Here is a 22,112-nt window from a genome sequence, read left to right on the forward strand (position 1 = left end):
CCAGTTAGCCAACATAATGAAGCCTCTAAGAAGGCTAAATCTACATACTTGAGTACAGCTATAATAGCTACACCTAGCAACTCGAGTTAGCCACTATAATGAAGCCTATAAGAAGGCTACTTCTACATACTTGAGTACAGCTATAATAGCTACACCTAGCTACTCCAGTTAGCCACCATAATGAAGCCTCTAAGAAGGCTAAATCTACATACTTGAGTACAGCTATAATAGCTACACCTAGCTACTTCAGCTAGCCACTGTAATGAAGCCTCTAAGAAGGCTACTTCTACATACTTGAGTACAGCTATAATAGCTACACCTAGCTACTTCAGTTAGACACTTCACCCATAAAGCCTAAACCACAAACTGTATTACAGTGATGATTCATATTTCAACGGTTTAGGTTGATTGAACAAACAGGGTGTCTTGTTACGCGGGATTTATTGCACTCTAAGGATATTTTTATCGCTTATATTCAAGTCAGAAAACCATTCGAATGGCTTATCATTGTCTGGGTTAGAAAAGGAAATAAAAACAGTAGCTCTACAACTCTAGATAGTTTCACCAAGCCAGAGGCGTAGCGACCATTCCCGGCGCCCGGGGACAAACTTTCAATATGGCACCCCCCACAGGAGCAAATTTTCAATTTGCAACCCCCCCTCAAACTTTCGATTTGCCCCCCCCCCCCCTCAAACTCCCCCCCCCTAAAAACTGCAAAAATGCAGCTAAAATGACATTTTAATTTGTTTTTACAACCCATTTTGGCGCCCCCTAAGGTCGGCGCCCGGGGACATATGTACCCCCCTGCCCCCCATCGCTACGCCTCTGCACCAAGCAGAATACGCTGGATGTAAATTAATGTCAAATTGGTACAATGGGTCCCATAGCAGTTCTATGTTATAACTTTAGAGGTAGTGGTAGGTGAGGGTGGGGAGGGGCTGTAAAGGGGGGGGGGGGGTCGCAGAAATCCGTGACTGAGGTTGGTGACGTGTTACATATAACAATATTTTGTAAATTAAGCAACGCGTCTTCAAGTAAAGACTACAGCAATATTTAAAAAGATTGTTCATAGTAGACTTGCCTGTGATTGTCTAGAGCTACCCGTGAATGTTTTCTCCGATCAATTGTTCAACAAAGAACGTTTAACCTTTGGTAGATTATTATGTGATATTTTACCCCCTACCTCACCCACCTGATCTTATAGACTTCTTAAAAATATCACCTCCAGTTTTAATCGATTGAATAAAGCACTTAAGATATTGATTTCTGCTTTGATTGCATACCTTATATAGGAATATATCTGTAAACAAAAAATATCCATATTTGGGTATGGTTAGATTCGTATGTATAATTTGTGTATGATATGTAAGGTAGTGGGTGAGTCTGTCTAAGTGTAGCTACGTGGATATGTTTATGTAGGAATAATTGTATGTGTATGCTTATGTTTAGGAACTATATATGTGTATTTAATGTTAAAGTGTATACAATTTGTAGGTTTTCGAATATATATATATATATATATATATATATATATATATATATATATATATATATATATATATATATATATATATATATATATATATATATATATATGGGGGGGAGGTGACCATGTGTATGTCTGACATGTATATTTATGTGTTTGTATAGGTAGGTTCGCCTGTATGTGTAGCTTTATGCAAGTATGTGTGTATGGTGAACCACATAAATCGCACCCAGCATGTATATACACCGCCTTATTTAAATCTCTTCACAACCAGTGTGTGCTGACCACTCCGCCATACTGCCATCTACATATAACACTGACCATATCCCCATCACCATATAACACTGACCATATCCCCATCACTATATAACACTGACCATCCCACCATCACTATATAACACTGACCATCCCACCATCAACATATACATGGTATATCACTTCCCAAACAAATCTCTCCTCTGAATTTACAAGCCACCTAAAAAACAATGTTAAATTTTTAGCACCAACTGCCTGTGTTAAAATTTACCAGTAACTGCTGACACTGCGAACCATGAGCCTAGTTTTAAGCTGCTATTGTATATAAACACATTAAGTCCCGAATTACATAAACATGGTTTGGCGGGTTTGAAAAGACCTTCTGATACGTAACGATATTTTTTTGCTGGTTGTACAATACGTGTATGGTCCGCGGGCCGCCGATAGCACGTCTAAAGTTGTGAAAGATTAATGTAGGAGGCACGGTGTGTACCTTGAGAGCTTTTGATATGCTTTTAGTGCCTGTGTGCTCGGTAGTGTTATAAGCATAATAGATGTGTCTCGTTATGTGTTTAGAATCGCCTAGCCTAGGTTGGTTTGTTTTGTATGTAGGCCTCCGGTTTCCTGTGTAACTAAAATTCGTAGCCAACTTTCTGGAACTGTTTGTTCTTTTCCCCCAAGTGTTATCCACACTTGTCACAAAACCAAATAGTCCCCCCCCCCTACAACTTTTCCACTTAGCTTACGCCCTTCGTTAAACCCACAGTTAATACATCTTTACACCCTTCGTAACCCCATTCGTTTATAACCCCCCCCTCCCCACCCATCGTTACCCTTTCTTGTTAATACATCGTTACCTTCGATGTTACCACTTTCCTTAATCCCCACCCCCCACTTTGGATCATCGGTGTTTACTCCATTAGTCGTTACCCCCCCCCCCCCCCTTCAATGCCTATCTGTTACTTGTTTAGCGGAGCATTGATCTACACCAGTGTTCATTAAACACGTTTTTATTATGATCTTCCTAAACACTGACTAATTCCCAACTGAGCTTTCTTTAACAATGTTCTGACATTTATTAATCTAAATCCAGCAGAGTTTTCCCAAAAGGGATTTTTTTTCGCTCTTTTGTTGGGTCCACATCATTTGGCAACTTCTTTTATATTGAAATTATTGAAAAAAACCAACAACAACAACAACAACAAAAACCCAACAAAAACAACAAAAAACAATTTAAAACTGACTACAGATTAGTTCTGGTTTTAAGGCGAGGGTGGGCTAACTGCTGACATTTTGACGTGCCCGACTGTCAGCGTGTTAGTCCATCTGACAGACGGCCGCAAGCTGTGAGTTAAAATGGAATCCCAGCAGGCACTGCGCCCCAAGACTTGGCTATTAAAATGTAAATTAGAGGCCAGCTTGGGGTACCAGTCTTTGGGTTACCCATACATCATCCCTTAAGGTTAAAGGTAAATTGATTTTTTAAAAAATTGTGTATTTTCTTATGCTTAAGAAGATAGTTTTCTCCCTAATAGAATATCTCGTTTTCTTCTGTAATCGATTTTTGGATGGGAAAAGCTAATCTATTTTTTTTATCTTCTTGGCGTTCATTCTGATAATCACAGACATATTTTTTCCTCCTTTATATATATATATATATATATATATATATATATATATATATATATATATATATATATATATATATATATATATATATATATATAAAATACGTATTAGTTTTATCAAGAGGTGAATTAAGCTAATGTAAAGCCCCTGGCGATACAATTTCTGCGGCTCCGCCAAGTAGCCTATATTGCTCGATGTATTTTATTTATATTTTTCTATAATTAGGATTACAAGACTCCCCCCATCCCCTCTGCTAACTATACGGGGTAGGCTCTCGACAAAATATTTAAAAAAAAAGGAAAAAAATATGGCTTCCCCCAAAATGCTGAAATAATTAAATTGGTTGACGTTCATATAATTGGGGAAATTAAATATAAAACATGAAGAAATCGATGAAACTCCGCAAATAAATTGATAATTAGTGGAAAACCGAGGACCCTAGAACCGATTGTGTAGTCGGGGTTCGTGTCTTTAATCCACCACTGCTTTTATAAAAAGCTTCTAGAAACTTCACCCTACAGTTGAATCCAATGGAGTAGCTGCATATTTTCTTTAGATTTTGTTCAGACAGGGATAATAAATCATGGGCTGGAACACACATCTTAACTATCTCGATCCTATAGTGTTTTCATCATAGCCATCATCATCGTCATCATCATCGTAATCATCATCATCATCATCATTATCATCATCATCATCGTAATCATCACCACCTCCACCACCATCTTCATAATCAATATCTTTATCATCACCATCATCATCATCATCATCATAATCAACATCATCATGATCATCATCACCAACATCATCATCATAAACATTATAATTTCATCATCATCATCATCATCACAATTGCATCATCATCACGATCATAACCATCATCATCCGTCATCATCACCATCATAATCATGATCATCATCATAAACATCATAATTTCAATATTATCATCGTGATCATTATCATCATATTCTTCATCATCTTCATCATCATCTTCCTAATCAACATCATTATCCCCATCATCACCGCCTTCACCATCACCACCACCTCTTGAATACACCCCACTACACCTCCAAAACCCCAATTATCTCTCTACCATCAAGACCCTCAAGTCTGAAGTACTAGATCTATGTCTTCTACAGCCACTCCATGAAAAAAACCCAGAGTCAGCGCTTTATTTTTTCCGTGATGAATGGAAGAACGTAGCTAGGTCATGCGACCAGTGATGTAACTACTGAATGATGATGATTGATTTATTGGTTATTTTTTTCCTTTACATAAAACGTTTCTCTGACTCTATGTAATCAGTTGGTTTTATTTGTGTGTATTAGGATTTTTTTTAATTGAAAGAATGTTTTAAAAACCCCCACCTCAACATACACGTCTATTTATTATAGCTACCAAAGATTTACAAGTAATATAGTGACAATCGGCGTACAACATGATAGTCAACAAACAACAAAATGGTATCTTTCTCATATAAGGAAACACGGTGTCATGTATATTTGTTTAGTACATCATTGTTTATTGGAGTTTTCAATATTGAAGATAATTTGTGTTGGTATACTATTTTAATTTATTTTAATAATTCTACTGTTGTCAATTTCCTATACATCCCCGAAACTTTTTCAACCAACAATCAGCAGTTATCCCCCGCAATGAACGTAAGCCATCCAGATAGCCTTAAGTTGGAATCCATGACACCCATTTTACCCTGCCATAACGTCCCCTCCGTTGTGTAGTTGGGCTGTACTTACTCTAACATAGTCAAACTCAGACTCTACCCTCAAGGTCGTACTGGCAGACTGGCACTCCCCTAAACCTCCCGACCCTCCCCCCCTTATTATGTAGTTATCTCTACCTACCTCCAACACAGGTACATTCAGTTTAACCCCCCCCCCCCCCCCCCCTTCGTGTATGACGGATTAACTTTGAATAATCAGCGACACCTCGCGGGTCAATATATCGTCTATTTGAGATGATCTTGTCCTCTGTTTGTGTGTGTTGGTGGGGGGGGGGGGGGGGGAAAGAGGGGTTTATCCAGGCCGCTAGTACACCAGGTAGGTAAACGTTGTCCCACCCACCCCTCCCCTCCCTCACCGATAGAACACAAACTTTAACACTGTGTAGAGAAAAAAAAAACTGTTTAGTCCAGGGGTTCCCAACCCCGTGCCCGCGGGCGCCATGGCGCCCGCCGAACGATTCGTATGTGCCCGCCTCTCACTATTCGACAGAGACAGAATTTTTTTCATAAACATTATTGAAAGGTTGAAGGGGATGGAAATCGAAAGTTTGAGGGGGGGGGGGGGGGGGTGCAAATCTAAAATTTGAGGGGGGGGGGGGGTGCAAATCAATAGTTTGAGGGGGGTGCAAATCGAAAGTTTTGTCCCCGGATGATGGGAAGGGTCGCTACGCCTCTGGAAGGAGTTTGTCGATTTATAATAGGTGGTGCCCGCCACTAAAAATTGTTGGGTATAAAAAGCTTTTAAATATAGGCTAAGTAATCGAAACCTAAACCTACTAATAAGTATTCGCCCCTTCTGATTATATGTATGCACATACACAAAGACATACACACACAGATACTTACGCATTCACATACACATACGCACACAGATACGCATTCACATACACGCAGTAGTGTCACACGTTGAGTACGAGAAGTGTGGACGCACCTGGTGACGTCATCCAATGGGATGACACCAAAACAAAAATACCTAAACGTTAAATGAGAAAGTCTGCTTTTTCCTATTCGTTCAATAACTCACCAGAGCCATCTAAAGCATTATACACAAAGTGACAGCATTGGAGATAGGTTGGCACCGAATTATCTATGTTTTAGTACATGCTATTTATAGTCGTTGGCGAAGGGGGGGGGGGGGGGGGTGACACCTTATGAAACCGCACCGGATGTGACCCGACCTAGAAACGTCAATGATTACACGTTCATGTAATCGTACATTTGAATATAAATACATATTCATTTTTAAATGTATATATAGATATGCATGTATGTAATGGTGAAGGATGACGGTCGATCGAACATCGCAGACAGATAAAACATTCGTTGATTTGGGTGAGCAGTTCGATAGAACCAACTAGCGAGATGCTTAATGTAGTCGCTATCAGCTGTCGTCACCCTTTGTTTACAACAGCTGGTGACTACATCTATCTGCTTACACATTATGTAAGCTTGTGTTATGTAGTGTTGTATTGATTGGTGGTGTTGTGTGGTGTTGTATTGATTGGTGGTGTTGTGTGGTGTTGTATTGATTGGTGAGTAATTTTAGGTACCCAGTGCTTGACACACCTATAGTGGTGTTTGCTGATGGTGTTTCCTGCTTGCTGATGGTGTTACACTTTAGCTTTTTTGTGTTTATTGATGCTGATTGTATTTTGTGATGGTGCCGGCTGATGCCCGTTGTATTTTGTGATAGTGCCGGCTAATGCCGGTTGTATTTTGTGATGGTGCCGGCTGATGCTGGTTGTATGTTGTGATGGTGCCGGCTGATGCTGGTTTTATATCGTAATGATGCCGGCTGATGCCGGATAACATTCTACTGACACCATTCAAAACTCTGACATCAAAACTTGATATCATTTCAAATCCCTAATCTGCTGGTAACCCAAGCTTAATCCCGATACATTTAAAAACGTTGTTTAGAAATATTTTTATATCGAGCATGTTTGCCGTGATACCTCACACTACAACTGTTTGCTCTCTTCCCTAAACCCTTAAAAACATGTATCCAATACAATCCACAGATTGTGTCATGTAACTCAATCTATCCAATGCACGTAGCGTAACACAGCATTCAATCCTTTGATGGTCGAACATTTGCTTTTGTTTTAGAAACAATGCGGTGTTGTACCTGTTATCACGAGCACGGAAAACATACCATGTAAGGTGGACAGAAAACATATGGTGCTCATAGGTTGTATATACCATTGATGGTATACAGTGTTTAAATATATATATATATATATATATATATATATATATATATATATATATATATATATATATATAATGTCCATTAGTTATTACCTGGGATTAACTCACTCCTAACTATGGACTTCATTTGCAACGTGACGCAATCTACGTTTGTCCACCTGACCCCCATTTAAAAAAAAAACGTTCTGCATGTCTTTAGTTTGAACATCTAGAGTGGTGCTTAAAGTCACATGACTGTGGTTGGAGTGTTGCTTAAAGTCACATGACTGTGGTTGGAGTGGTGCTTAAAGTCACATGACTGGTTAGAAGGTTGCTTCAAGTCAAATGACCGTTGTTTACGTATGAGCACACCTTACATAATATAAGCTCTGTTTATGCTTGATCGCTACGGAGTTGTCGTCAAATATCCCACCAACCTCCCATCAGCCTACATCATTGAATATCCCCCCCCCCCCCGTCAACCCACATTTGTGAAGTTCGATCCCAATATTTAGACTTTAATACGTGGCTCCATATATCTCTTTGTCTACTTGTACACTTCATTGTGTTAGAGTTCTGCATTTGGTATTAACGCTCCCAGAAAACTGTTTTAACATCAATCAATTAGTTTCTTCGAATAACAATGACTTCGTTTTGGGGAAAATCTGTCAATTAGTTTCTTTGCAGATCTATCAATTAGTTTGTTGGAGCATCAAGTAATTAGTTTTTCTGAACATACATCAATTAGTTTCTATGCCTCGGACGTTTGAGTGCAGAAATAGATACAACAAATAATCGTATAACAAAGGTATACATAAATAAATATATAACAAAACAATCCCATATTCGATTTCATAAACCACTTCACGTATGTGCTGATTAATCTAAAAATATGAAGACTTAAGCGTCACTAGAACGTTCTCATTTGTTTGTAAATGATGTAAATATGACGTAAAGGATGTAAATGGCGTAGAGTATGTAAATGATGTAAATATAATCTTATTACGAAGATTATCCACAACCGCGACTAAATGCTACTAGGACAATATCCTTATTCGGCTATTGTCAGTGCAGGGCAGAACATCGCAAGATAGGGGGCGCCAGGAATCTGATATCTTAGACTGATGCAGGAATCATTGTGATGGAAACGGTGGCATTATCATACGGCTGGTGTGGTTGGGGTGTTGCTAGGATACACAACATGGCCGCCTGGTGGATGTTGATTTAAGAGAATTTGGGCGAGAGTTCAGCATAGATTGGAATCCTAGAACTTGATTCTGCTTGCTGTGGCAGGGGTCAGGTCTGAGGAGGGGGAGGGGGAGGGAGGTTAATGTGGTGGAGGGGGACAGTTTCTCATACAATTCTGGTAGGATTTATCTGCTAGCTTTGATCTAATTTTTAAAACTTATTTATCTTTTATGGAAGACGAAGATAGGGAGTTATCACAGTCGTGGTTAGATCTCATGAGATTAGGTGAGGCACATTCAGTTTACACTGGACAACGTAAAGTTAGTTTGGGCCACATTAACATAGATTTGGCCACTTTAAGTTAGTTTGGGCCACAGTTTGGTTGGCCACATTTACTTGGGTTCCACAACACTTACAAAGGTTGATCAACGTGTTACAGACCATAAAAAATCACCCACATACTTTGAAACAAAACTTTGAGGATTTATTGACATTGATTTCTCATTAGCCCCACGAGCCCTTGAAACAATGGTCTCCCTACCCCCAGGGAGCCTGGAACAATACATAAATAAAAGTCGCCCCACCCCGGGGCGCGGGGAAGAATACATAAATAATAGCATTGAGATCAGGAAGTGAAAAGCTTTTAGCACAAACAGACTGCCCACGGGCTCGAAGACTAGGGCTCAACACAACTAAATCTACCGGGCAGAAGTTCCATTTTACGACATTAAACACCGTACATGTCGTAATGGTAATGTCACATTCGTAGGCGTACTAAACTTGTCGTTGTAAAGGCAAATAAAGCTGTAGAGATATGACGCATATTAAGTGTAGTTTTATCTTGTTTATTAGGGGAATGTCTTTTTTTAAGCCATGCAGTGGGTAATTTTACAGGCTCAAGACGACTTCAGGAGACAGCACCTGCACCCTCCACCCTCCTCCCTCCACCCTCCCCTCCTCCCTCCACCCTTCACCCTCACTCCATGATCATCCTCATGTCGTCTGCTCCTAGCTGTACGCTTGCCAGAAATTGAATTAGTATTTGAGGTGCCGGACCCGTCTACATAAGCATCACATTTTTTTCCATTGGCACTGTCTAGGAGAGTGGGAAAAGGGGGGGGGGTGAGGCTCGAAGGTAAGGGGGAGGACAAATTAGATTTAACTTCAGACGAACGTGTTATAGTTTTATTCCATTTTCTGACTCCACTATTTGACTCAATTTCTAGACTCCACTATTTGACTCAATTTCTAGACCACTACCTGGCTCCATTATTTTATCATGAAAGGTTGGTACACTATGCAGTGGTGTGTCAAATTTGTCATATTTTTGTGCAATATAATGTAAACACAACCCCAATCCCAACACATGTTTTCACTAAATTCCTACTACTATACTCAGCATTTGACTTATGTGTTCTGAATGTGTATCTACAAAATTTCACCTTTGAAGCAGTAACTTACATGTCCAGAGTCTAACAACAAAACGTATTTGTTTGTTACGAATATCCAACCAAAGTTTGCACATTTTCCCGGGACCAACCACCAATCTCCCACTAAACTGATCCTATATTTACCTACCAATCAAAACACCACATCCTCTGACACGTGATCACCACGTGACACGACGACATGGTCTGAGATTTTAGCTGTCGTGTCACGTCCACGTCAACAGCCGTGAACGTTGCCGTGTGACGAGCGTCACACGCCGTCACAAGCCGTCACACGCTTGACCCGGGGGTGTTGGTGCGTTTCCCCTGGTTCATCAGATGGAATCGTTTGATGTGCCACTCATAAACAGATAAAGCCTTTCAGTTTTCTTCTGTAGTGGGCGCATAATGGTGGGGGCGGATATATGCTAGATATATAAATGTGTTGGGGAAGAGGGAGACAATGTCCTTCCCCCCCCCCTCCATTTAGATACCCACCATAGCTCTACAAATTATATCATTCGGAAATATTAACGGAAAATATGTATATTTTAAATGATACAAATATGCAAAAGATTTAAATTTTGAAAGGCCTTTTTGTATTCTAAAAGCATTTATTTCAAAATTTATCGGAGAGAGCCCTACCCCGGTCCCATCCCCTACTTTAAAGCTTACCCCCAGATTCGCCTATGGTACTACGTCTCTTATGTAGTTCTCTAGTAACGGGCGTCGTTTCTTTGACGCCATCAAGTAAACATCTTTGTTTTTTTGCTAGTTCTAACCCATGTTGAATACACGGAGTACACGATGATTAGTCGTGGTTTAATTAACTACACCCAATGTGGTCCTTTAGTAGTGCGTCTGAATATTTAAGCTGACAGTTCCAGTTTGTATCCATGACGTATCTAGATCTAGGAGGGGAGGGTTTTGGCGGCTTAGCCTTGTGTTTAGGATTAGGGTTATGTGTTTTTGCTAACACAACAGATTGGCTACACTTAACCTTTAACCTATTTCCTAGGCCCATAATATCTGAAAGATTTCCTCTTAGACAGATGCCTTTTGATTTATGATGTACTTATACAATATTTATAAAGCAAACAACTCATACTTACAAGTTGTGTACAAGACATAGACTAGATGAAATTGTTGAAACTGAGCCCACACCCTTAGACATACATAGGAGGCCTTCTCGTGTTTGTGTCGGGGATTAAAATTAGACCATACATCATTTTGGTGTCATGTCGTAGTCTAATTATAAAAGGATTCTTACAAAGTGCTCCCCCGACCCTAACATACCATCAACAGGTCGCTTTCATGTTCTCAATTTTGGTGTCATGTCGTAGTCTAATTATAGAAGGATTCTTACAAAGTGCTCCCCCGACCCTAACATAACATCAACAGGTCGCTTTCATGTTCTCAATTTTTGGTGTCATGTTACAGTTTTATTCTAGGATTCTTATCATGTGCTTCTACTAACCTTATAGGCACATATACATTTTTTTTTTACCCATGCAGCCATAAAGATTTACGATAGTCTGCAAAATATCGTTGCCCGGTTACCGTAACCCTAACTCTACTTCAACCGGTTAATGGATCATCTTATCAAAAAAAAAAAAAAAATCCACATTGTGAACTTTGCGTACCGTGAGATTCTTCGTTCACAAGTTGGTGAGTTGTTCAGTGACTGTGTTAAAAAGTAAAAAATCAATACAAGTTGTGTATTGATATGCTGATCGATCAAACAGCGCTGAGCTTGCAGTCTATCTAGTGGCAAGTCTTAAGTCAACACATGACTTAAGTCAACACATGACTATACGTTTAGGTTTTATTTATCAGCGTGATGTCATTTATTTGTCAAATTTTTATTTCTCAAGTTTTTTAGGTTTTATTTGTCTGCGTGATGTCATTTATTTGTGACATTTTTATTTCTCAAGTTTTTAACACGAAGACAAATTATCCGCAGGATCTAACTTATTTACCCCAAATGTTAAGTGAGCCTTTAGCAGTTTATACAACACTTCTTATTTCTTCAACTATAATTAACAAAAAAAAAAAATTCCCCACATACAGAAAGGTAAGCCGCTAATGAATCAAACGACTGCTGACGCTTTTAAGCGTGGCCGCCATGTTTGTCGTTTGGATTCATTCATTTAAAATTATTTTGAAGGTGACCTAGATACGGAGGATAATAATAATAAAACTTTAACTGGGACAAATGACGTCATCAAAAGTTGTTGTGGCATACACATGTCCACCAGTGAAAAGTGCAGCCTGTTTTACATACATCTAGCAACAGCTGACATTTGGAGGGATTGTTTCAACTAGATCTACGACTGTTTTAGATGGAATCTTCCTCTTGTATCACTAATAGTTTCTTTCAGTCTTCTCTTCAGGTCAGTGGCGTAGGCAGGGGGGGGGGGGTTAGGGGGGTCATAACCCCCCCATAGACCCATCGATATATATATAAAGTATGAGGGGGGTGCAAATCAAAAGTCTGAGGAGAGGAAGGGGTGTAAATCAAAAGTTTGTCCCCGGGTAAAAATTGGACCCCCCCCTCTTGAGACGATCCTGGCTACGCCACTGCTTCAGGTTGTATGTTGAGGGGGGGGGATAAGTCAGTGTCACCCCCCACACCCACCCCGAGCACGTCTACCCCGGGACAAAATAGAATAATATATCATTTAAATTTTTAAAAATAGTTTTAACCAGTATGCCCCCGGAAATTCAAATTCTCCTCCCACCAAAAGTTAAATAGCCCCTACTTAATGACCAATGTAAGCCCCTTAAAATTTATGGGAGATGTCACATCTTTAGAATGTGTGTACAACGACTGTTTTACCTTTAGGACTAATGCCATGCTTTCTTAAACTCTCCTTTTCCTTAAGTGTATCGACATATCGATTTGACGGACAATAATGAATTGGTGACGTAAAATTTCACCGTCGTGATGAAAAATGACGTTTGTAATATAGCAGACTTATATTTACTAGGGGCAGGATATTGAAAAAAAAATTAAAGTGCAAAATATTCCCATTTTAAGATCCTTCTGGTGAACTTTGCCGTGCATGTCCGTTTAAAGTCTAACATAAAAAAAAATTATTGATTTTTTGATACAACAAGCTGCTAATCAAGACGTAACGGTCTGTGTGTTAGAGTATTTTAGGTCTGTGTGTTCGAATGTTGTAGGTCTGTGTGCTGCTTTATAAGTGTGTAGGTATGTGTGTTGAAATAGTTGTGTAGGATATTGTGCCTAAGCAGGGTTGTGTGCTGCTGTTGTGCCTTTCATAATCGCATACAACTACTAAGATCCCACATCCCTACACTGTTCTGCTGATCGCTCACACATCACAGTGGTCATCATCACATCATATCCAACATCTTCACATCATATCCAACATCTTCACATCATGTCAAACATCTTCACATCATATCCAACATCTTCACATCATATCCAACATCTTCACATCATGTCCAACATCTTCACATCGTATCCAACATCTTCACATCATGTCCAACATCTTCACATCATATCCAACATCTTCACATCATATCCAACATCTTCACATCATATCTAACATCGTCACATATCCAACATCTTCACATCATATCCAACATCTTCACATCATATCCAACATCGTCACATCATATCTAACATCTTCTCATCATATCCAACATCTTCACATCATATCCAACATCTTCACATCATATCCAACATCTTCACATCATATCCTACATCTTCACATCATATTCAACATCGTCTTATCCTACTGCCCATCCCGTAATCCGCCTAATATCTGTAATCAGGTAACACGTTTTATAAAACATCTTAGAAGCTGCTCATCAGATTGCAATGGAAGAATCCTTACGAAGTTTTCCTGTTGGCTGGCAGTTGGGTGGTTGAAAGGTTTCGTTGTACGTGTCATTGATTTGTGTTCAGTGTAGAGCTGTGTCACAGGTCTTGGTGTGGCGTTGTAAGGTTTGAACCCCCGACTGTATAACTGGTACACATCAAGCACTATACCCACAGTGTGTAGGTGAGTACTGTCTATGTGGGGAAGGTTGAAGCTCCGACAAGAATTTTATCTATTTTTAGCCTCAGTGTCAAGGACAGTCAATGGTTGCATCACGAATTCTCGCGGTAATCGATTCCGCCCATACACTTTAGTTTGGCTCAGTTATTGATTGAATTGGTCTCCGTGTAACTGGCTTAAGTAGGGGTCGGGGTTGTGGGGGGGGGGGGGGGGGTAGTGTACTGTGGACTGCGTGAATTGTACCATATTTCTCATGTCTACCGTACTAAGGAGTTACCGTACCGTACAAAGGAGTGTACCGTACCGTACAGAGGAGTGTACCGTACCGTACAGAGGAGTGTACCGTACCGTACAGAGGAGTGTACCGTACCGGAAAAAACGAACGTGCTACGGCGTTAACACGGAGATGTCAGGAGCACTCTGTCACGTGGGCGGTTGGCCGGTCACGTGAGAGGTTGGCCGGGGTAATTATTTTAATTTAAGCATCGATACCCCTGGGGACATTTTGGTTGCTGCTCACTCACGGGTTTCCCTTCTCCCCCCCCCCCCCCCCCCAGTGTTCCCTCAACCCCTGTACGTACACTACTGTCTCAGACAGTAAAGGTGACGTCACTGGCATCGTGAATTCCGCTTCCCTGTTCTTGAAATGGTACCTCACCTCTCTTATTTAGATCCCCTCCCATCCCTCACACTTCCTGAAGAATATTTTATTCACTCATCCTTCTCAACCCCCCACCCCCCCCCCACCCTCCATTTTCCAATTCTTTACCATCTTTTATGTATGAGGAACTCTCATCCCCCCCCCCCCCCCGCACATAAACCTACCCATCCCCATTGAGCACGCAATGGACTTTAAAATTTAATCAAACAAATGCTCCACGTTCAGGGACCTCAGCTCGTATTATTTTCTGTTCATAACAAAAAAAAAAAAAGAATGGTTTCGATACAATACAATTTGATCTTATTTTTTAACTTTGGCATCTGATGTCAAAGGTTCACACACACACAAAACAACATGTCGAAATGAACACAAACCTCACCTCACCCATGTTCACATTTTTATCTCGCATAACTGGGGGTTAACGCGGATTACTTATCTCACTTTTCGATCAAATTGTTTATTAACAAAAAAAAAATTCGATCGTCCTAAGAAAAAAAAACCCATCTGTCTGAGCCGTACTTATCCCCCTTTTGATGACACAACCGAAATTGCGTCCCCTCTTATTGTGTGTAAGAAACGGGTTATCAAAGCGGACTGGTCTAAGTTTACCATTTGGGTTATGCCTGGAGGGGTTGCCAGAAATAAAAACTTAAGACCCCAGCAGTTCACCTGAAAAATACTCCATGCAACCTGGGCTTAAAGGGGTGTATTACAACTTTGGTAAGAACTATTGGAGGTGATTTTTTTCTTTTCTAGTATCACTACCCTAAGCCTAACATTGGGCCACGCCCTTATCTAATTCTTAACATTATCCTTACCCTAGCTCTGCTTTTATCACTAATCCTAAATCTAATCCTAACATCGATACCGGCGTGTATCGATACTGCACTATCCTGCTGTGAGTACTAAACCTTATAAGCTAATGGCGGCTTACGTGTTGTGCTATAAGTGGAAGGGGAGAGGGGGTTGAGGATGTGGTGGGTTAGTTTAATGAGCTCTGTGCATACCGATATAATACGGTTTAATAATTAACCTTGTTGCAGCCCTAACTCTAATCTAATCAAAGCCTAATCATAACCCCCACTTCCCTCCGCCTTGATCAAAGAATAAATTCCACATGTTGATCATCATACCCTCATATTCCCCCCCCCCCCCCCCCGTACCTTATCAAAGAGCACAACAAAGAGCTACATCAATGCCCGACTGTGCACGTGTAATTATGTTGTTTCCTGTTATTGGTGAGATGATGTATGTAAAAACTATATGAAATAACCGAATCAAACATCCATCCCATCCCCGGGTCACTGTGACATGAACTCACAACATCACCCACCTCTTAACCGTGTACATGCCCACTTGGCCGAATTTGTATTGGCCATTTTACCAACCCCGCTCCATCCCCGCTCCAACCCACATCATCCCCCCTATCCCCACCACCTCTACCCCATCCGCCTGCTCCACCCCCCCTCTCCAACGCGAGCTGCGATCAATAAATCCATAATTTTAAAGAGTCGCTTAGATCGTGGGAGGGAGTTCAATAGTCTTCGATCTATCGATTACTTACATCAGAACCGGTTATACCAAGAATTGTTTTAGTCCTAACATTACAACATACAATTTTTTTTTTTAAACCATCACTACACTCCTGATGTATCATCAGCATATTTAAATTTTCTGGGTCATGTTTTGTGACCCAGTTAAAAATAAAAACACCAGCGTAGTGAAGTCACATGACCAGTCTATTAATAAAACGAAGAGACGAAAACATCCAGTTCTAGCACTGTACTCTTTCATAGATAACTTGTCATGCGAAAGCTGGCATTACCGATTCTTGACGTCAAACAAATGTTTGTGTCGGTATAAATGCCAGACTTTTAATTATGTCCTGTTGTGGAGACTGGAAACACATTACTACTTACGGTTAGATCCATTCACCCAATAACTGTAACAGGATTTACGTCTCTTTGAAGTCTGTTGATCAACTTTCAAAGCTGCTATATTTGAGACACGTAAACACAACTTTAATTGTGGTTGAGATCTACTGAGATAATATTCAATAGATAAAGGTGTTGCCGTACCAAAAGTTTTGCCGTGTATACAGTAATTTTCAGTAGGAAAACAGTGAAGAAACTCATCTAATTTATCTCGTATTTCTGAGCAGATGCCAGATTAATTTAATTAAAAAGGCAACGTAATGCACGTGTATGCTTTAAAACGGTGTGACATAATGAGTTAATTAAAAAAAAATAACACAAATAAATACGGTTTAATGAGTGTGATGACACACCACATTTGTTTTAAAAGAGTTAGCCTATATAATGAGCCTACAACCATATTAAAATTGTTTGTATGTCTAAACAATAAATGTACGAATGAACTCTATGGCAATGATATATTTTTATAAATACATGATACGAGCCGACCCGCAGCGTATCATACGCCGCTATTTAGTTGTTTTATTTTCTACTTTTCAGTAATTCATAATTTGTGAATTCGACAGTACCAATGCTGCCACTGAAAATATTTGCTTTAAAACACTACCCCCCCCCCCCTTGTCCCAATAACCCCGACCCTACACCCTCCCCCCCCCCCCCGTGAAAGCAGCCTCCTCTTAGTTACCTCCTGTAAGTTTAAAATTGAACTAAATTATCTGCCCCTAATAGAAACCCGGCTCTACGATTTGTAAACATTTAGCTTTGTAAACATTTAGCGTGACCACAACTCACCAGACAATGTGGGGTGGGGGTGGTAGTGATAGTGATAGAGAGAAAGAGAGGGAACTGCAAGGAGGCGCTTGCAGCTTGTTTTCTAACGGCTCCCAGAAGAGAATTATATATATAGATTCTCACCACATACCCCCACATACCCCCCACACACACCCTCACATTTTACCCACTTGACCCACGAAGTTAACCCCGTGTGTCGTTCCACCAATCAGCTTGTTTAGTCATCTCTGTGAGACCCGCCATAACGATCAGGAGCCACAACTCCTACTCAGCTTATTATTCAGCTGTCAGAACATGTTCCGTATTGAACAAACCGCAGTCAAAAAAAAAACAAAACAATATCCCAGGTTTATGTCCCCTGGCTAGTGTCTGGCCGTTATTGTTTGATTCCAGAGCCCACTCAAAGGTCAGCGTGACCGCACGTGATAAATTACATTCCGTTAGATGTGACACAAACATACACAATGCATTTATTTAATCATTAACTCAGGACTACTGCATTGCATGTTTGTTATTGACATGGATTGAATATCTTAGATTAAGACAGCGATATTTTACAATGATGAATCGTTCTATTATAAACATTTTATTTGAATATAATAATTTAAAAAAAAATGTTTTATTTTGCTTTTTTACTTTAAAAACCAGATCGGCTTCATTGAAAAAATGAATTTTTAATTTGAAACGACTTTCTTGTTTAAAATGATAATCTGAGAGACTAGACATTTGGGCATCAATTCAATAATTGATATTTCGGTTATACTTGACATTTGGACTACTATAATACTTGATAATTTGACGATACTTGACATCAGGGAAATACTTCAATGCTTCATAGTAATCATAGGCCTATTTTGGCAGTACTTGATATTTGGGAAATACTTTAATACTTGATAATTCGGCAATGCTTATCTTTTGGACAATACCTCAGTACTTGATATTTCGGTTATATTTGTCATCTGGACAATACTAGTTGATATTTGTGTCTCTTGGATCTTGACCTGGGTTAGTCAGTTCTACCAAAAGCGTATATAGTCTCTCTCTCCTTGTATATATATATATATATATATATATATATATATATATATATATATATATATATATATATATATATATATATATATATATATATATATATTTATCTCTCTATATATATCGATATATATATATATATATATATATATATGTATATGTATATATACAAATATTCACATACCGATAAGCATATCAATGTGTGTGTCGGGGTATATTGAAAACCTTTAGATTACGACCCTACCACCGGGAGCCACCCTTCTCCTCTGGGTGCCACCCTACACCTCTGGGAGCTGGTGCTTCACCTCTGGAACCATTCCTTTGTTGAACAATTCTAAGTCGTGACATAAAAACCCATTGACGTGTGCTAATCTATTCACACACTGGTGGGAAAAAATCTGGATTTGACATGCACAACAAACGTCACTTTTCTCGTCTGAAGGCGATCTGACAAGTGCCGTTCTCACGATCTCTAAATGTGACACCCCCCCCCCCTACTCTCCCCACCTCCATTGTCTGACAATTATGTGCTGACACTAACTTTATGGCACCAATTGACAGTTTAACCCCAAAAATTAACGGTGCGGTATTTTCACCTCAGCATGTCATTACATTAAACATGACACAGTGGTAGATCTAACTTGACTTAGTCCTCTTTGCTCCTTATGGAACATAGGGCCTCCACCATTTCCTGCCGTATACCTAACTAGTGAAAGATAAATTAAAACATTCTTGTAAAAATAGCATGTATAAATGCTGTGCTTGTGATAGAATGCTAGAGGCAGCAGAGTTTTTTCCCCCGGGAGAAAAAAGTCTGGAAGAAACACTGAGAGGCAGCCTCACTGATTCATTTTCCTCTAATGGTTATGTAAATGTTGTTCTTGTGATAGAATGCTAGAGATAGCCTCAAAGATTCATGTTCCTACATTGATGGTATAAATGTTTAATGTGCTGTAACCAGTAGTGCCTTAGAGCCCTGATATAACATCCTGCTTTACAGCCTAATACAGCCTTATAGCTGACGATTCGATTCTTTATTCAGTACAGCCTTAAAGTTGAAGCTTCGATACAGTAGCGTAGCTAGGATTTTTGGGCCCCTATGCAAAAAGTGTTAGTAGCCCCTCAGAGGCGTAGCGACTCTTCCCGGCGACCGGGCACAAACTTTCGATTTGCACCCCCACCCCCTCAGACTTTCGATTTGCACCCCCCACCCTCAGACTTTTGATTTGCACCCCCCCCCCTCAAACTTTCGAAAAAGGGCCCCCTATTTGCCTTGGGCCCCTATGCCTTGCTTACGCTAGCTTTACGCTAGCTTTACGGTAGCTACGCCACTGCTTCGATACTGATCTAATACAGCCTTATAGCTGACGATTCGATTCTTTATTCAGTACAGCCTTACAGTTGAAGCTTCGATACTGATCTAATACAGCCTTACAGTTGAAGCTTCGATACTGATCTAATACAGCCTTACAGTTGAAGCACTGATCTAATACAGCCTTACAGCTGATGATTCGATTCTTTATTCAGTACAGTTGAAGCTTCGATACTTCGTCTAATACATTATTAAACTTAAAGATTCTATATTTAGCTACATAAAAATATTTTATTTGTAAGTTTTTATTGAACGCTAAAAATATTTAAAATATGGGAGGTAAAAATACGGCTTATTACTTGTTACATGGGGGTAGGAACGGGTAATGGAGATGTTAAAAAAAAAAAAGTAAACTGTCATAACAATAAATACCTGCTCTTGTCAAGCCATAAAGTTTGTTATAAGATTTCAAACGTCCAAGCTGGAATTACCTGCCCGGCTAGCTCAGTCGGTAGAGCATGAGACTCTTAATCTCAGGGTCGTGGGTTCGAGCCCCACGTTGGGCGTGATTTTTTTTAATACCAATTTTTACTTTCAGTGCCGTTTTGTTTTATTGGCGGTGTTTTCTAATACGCGTGGTCCTAGATTTAGATTAAGTTAATAGTACATTTTACGTCTTCGTATATATATATATATATATATATATATATATATATATATATATATATATATATATACATATATATATATATACATATATATATATATATATATATATATATATATATATATATATATATATATATATATATATATATATATATATATAGACTACTGAACCTTTATTGTCTATTGTGTGTTGGACTGTTTTAGCTATCTACTAATCATTCAGCATGGCACTATCATCCAGAATTTTAGGGTTGATTAAAAAAACTGCCATGTTTTCAGTTTGAAAAATTTAATCCAGATTTACAGAGGAAAACAGAATTTTTAAGCAACCCAAAATCCCCTTGATCCAGTATGTTCTTATATATTTAAGTAAGATGTAAGGATAACTCCCCGTGAATGTGATTCGGCATTATCTCCCTTGGCCTAAACTAATGTTTTTTTTTTCAAATATTATTTCAGCTCGACTGAGAAGGGTGGAGTTGATAATGTGTAATTTATCGCTTGGATGACGCCGCTAATGAACCCCAGGCGGCCAGATCAAACTGCTGACAAACGGGCCAGATGTATTTTATAATGGATATTACCTAGACTTTGGCAGGAGGCCATACCCTGACCGTGTCAGACGTGTTCAAGTTTGTGTTTTCGAATTAATTAACTTGACGGAAATATTAATCTTCGCCTGCCCACAAACTGGCAACATATTGGATGTCTGGATAAACTTATTCCTCGAACACGCACATATTTAGATTCTAACCGACGTGTTGAGGTAAAAAGATTAATTTCTATGTAACTTGTGGAGATTCAGGTTTAGGTTGCCATATATTTTTGTGTAGAATCTTGTGATCAAATTCTCAACATGTCTAAAGCGCCAGAGCTTCGTCTTTACGACATCAACGCAAATAAAAGACAGGACCGCGGGGCTTACAATGACTACAGGTCCCCCTCCGTCTCCTCTCTAGAATCGCCTGGATATTTATCGCCTCAGCCGTCACCGACCATCCGCTCCCCTAGGTCACCCATCCCCTCCCCCATCCCGTCACCCCTAGGCCCCCCTGTGGCTGTGGAAGCCAGGCAGGACATTGAATACACCCGCGCCCCGGACACGTTCCCGTGCGGGCATGTCCTGTGTCACAACTGCGTCCGGAAGTTCATGCGGCTCCGCCAGCGGTCCGGGTATTCCCGGTGCCCGGTGTGTCATAAATTCGTGGACGAGGACGCGCCGATGCAGGCCATGGGCATTCCGACTAACACCTCGACCAGCGCCCCTCCGGAGAACGGAAGTGCCAGCAGTCATCCGGAACCGTCGGACCCCACCCCGATATCATTGCTGAACAACTTTGACGAGATCGTGGAGAAGTTTAACGGCATCCAGCACAACATCCGGCGCCTGAAAGACGAGTCGGTCCAGTCCAAGTCTATGGGCATGACCTTCACAAACACGCAGTGCCACCTGTGTATGGAGCATCACGGGACCTTGAGGGTCGTACAGGAGTACAATAGGTTGTCTGTCAGGCATGAGAGACCTAACGCTTGGAGCCCGTATTTCTACAGGTAAGATATGCTCTAGTGACCTTAGTTGTACAGGTAAGACATGCCCTAATGACCTAAGTTGTACAGGTAAGACATGTTTTAGTGATCTTAGTTGTACAGGTGAGACAAGTTTTAATGACCTTAGTTGTACAGGTGAGACATGTTTTAATTACCTTAGTTGTACAGGTGAGACATGTTTTAGTGACTTTAGTTGTACAGGTGAGACATGTTTTAG

General features: G+C 40.0%; 1 protein-coding gene and 1 non-coding gene across 3 annotated transcripts in view; both read left to right on the plus strand.

The window, feature by feature from the left end:
- The window catches only part of LOC131955275 (uncharacterized), a 48,487-nt gene that overhangs the window by 22,173 nt on the left and 4,202 nt on the right, over nucleotides 1-22,112 (plus strand). For both annotated transcript variants that reach the window (XM_059319317.1, XM_059319319.1), the window contains exon 2: nucleotides 20,807-21,898. In XM_059319317.1, coding sequence (XP_059175300.1) covers nucleotides 21,204-21,898 — 695 coding nt within the window. In that variant the 5' untranslated portion in view covers nucleotides 20,807-21,203. The remainder of the gene's footprint in view (nucleotides 1-20,806; nucleotides 21,899-22,112) is intronic.
- On the plus strand, nucleotides 20,172-20,244 carry Trnak-cuu (transfer RNA lysine (anticodon CUU)). The gene has a single exon. It is a non-coding gene; the product is annotated as a tRNA-Lys (tRNA).

Source organism: Physella acuta, unplaced genomic scaffold, assembly GCF_028476545.2.
Source record: "Physella acuta isolate Inbredline_101_S28 unplaced genomic scaffold, ASM2847654v3 ptg001061l, whole genome shotgun sequence".
Lineage (NCBI taxonomy): Eukaryota > Metazoa > Mollusca > Gastropoda > Physidae > Physella > Physella acuta.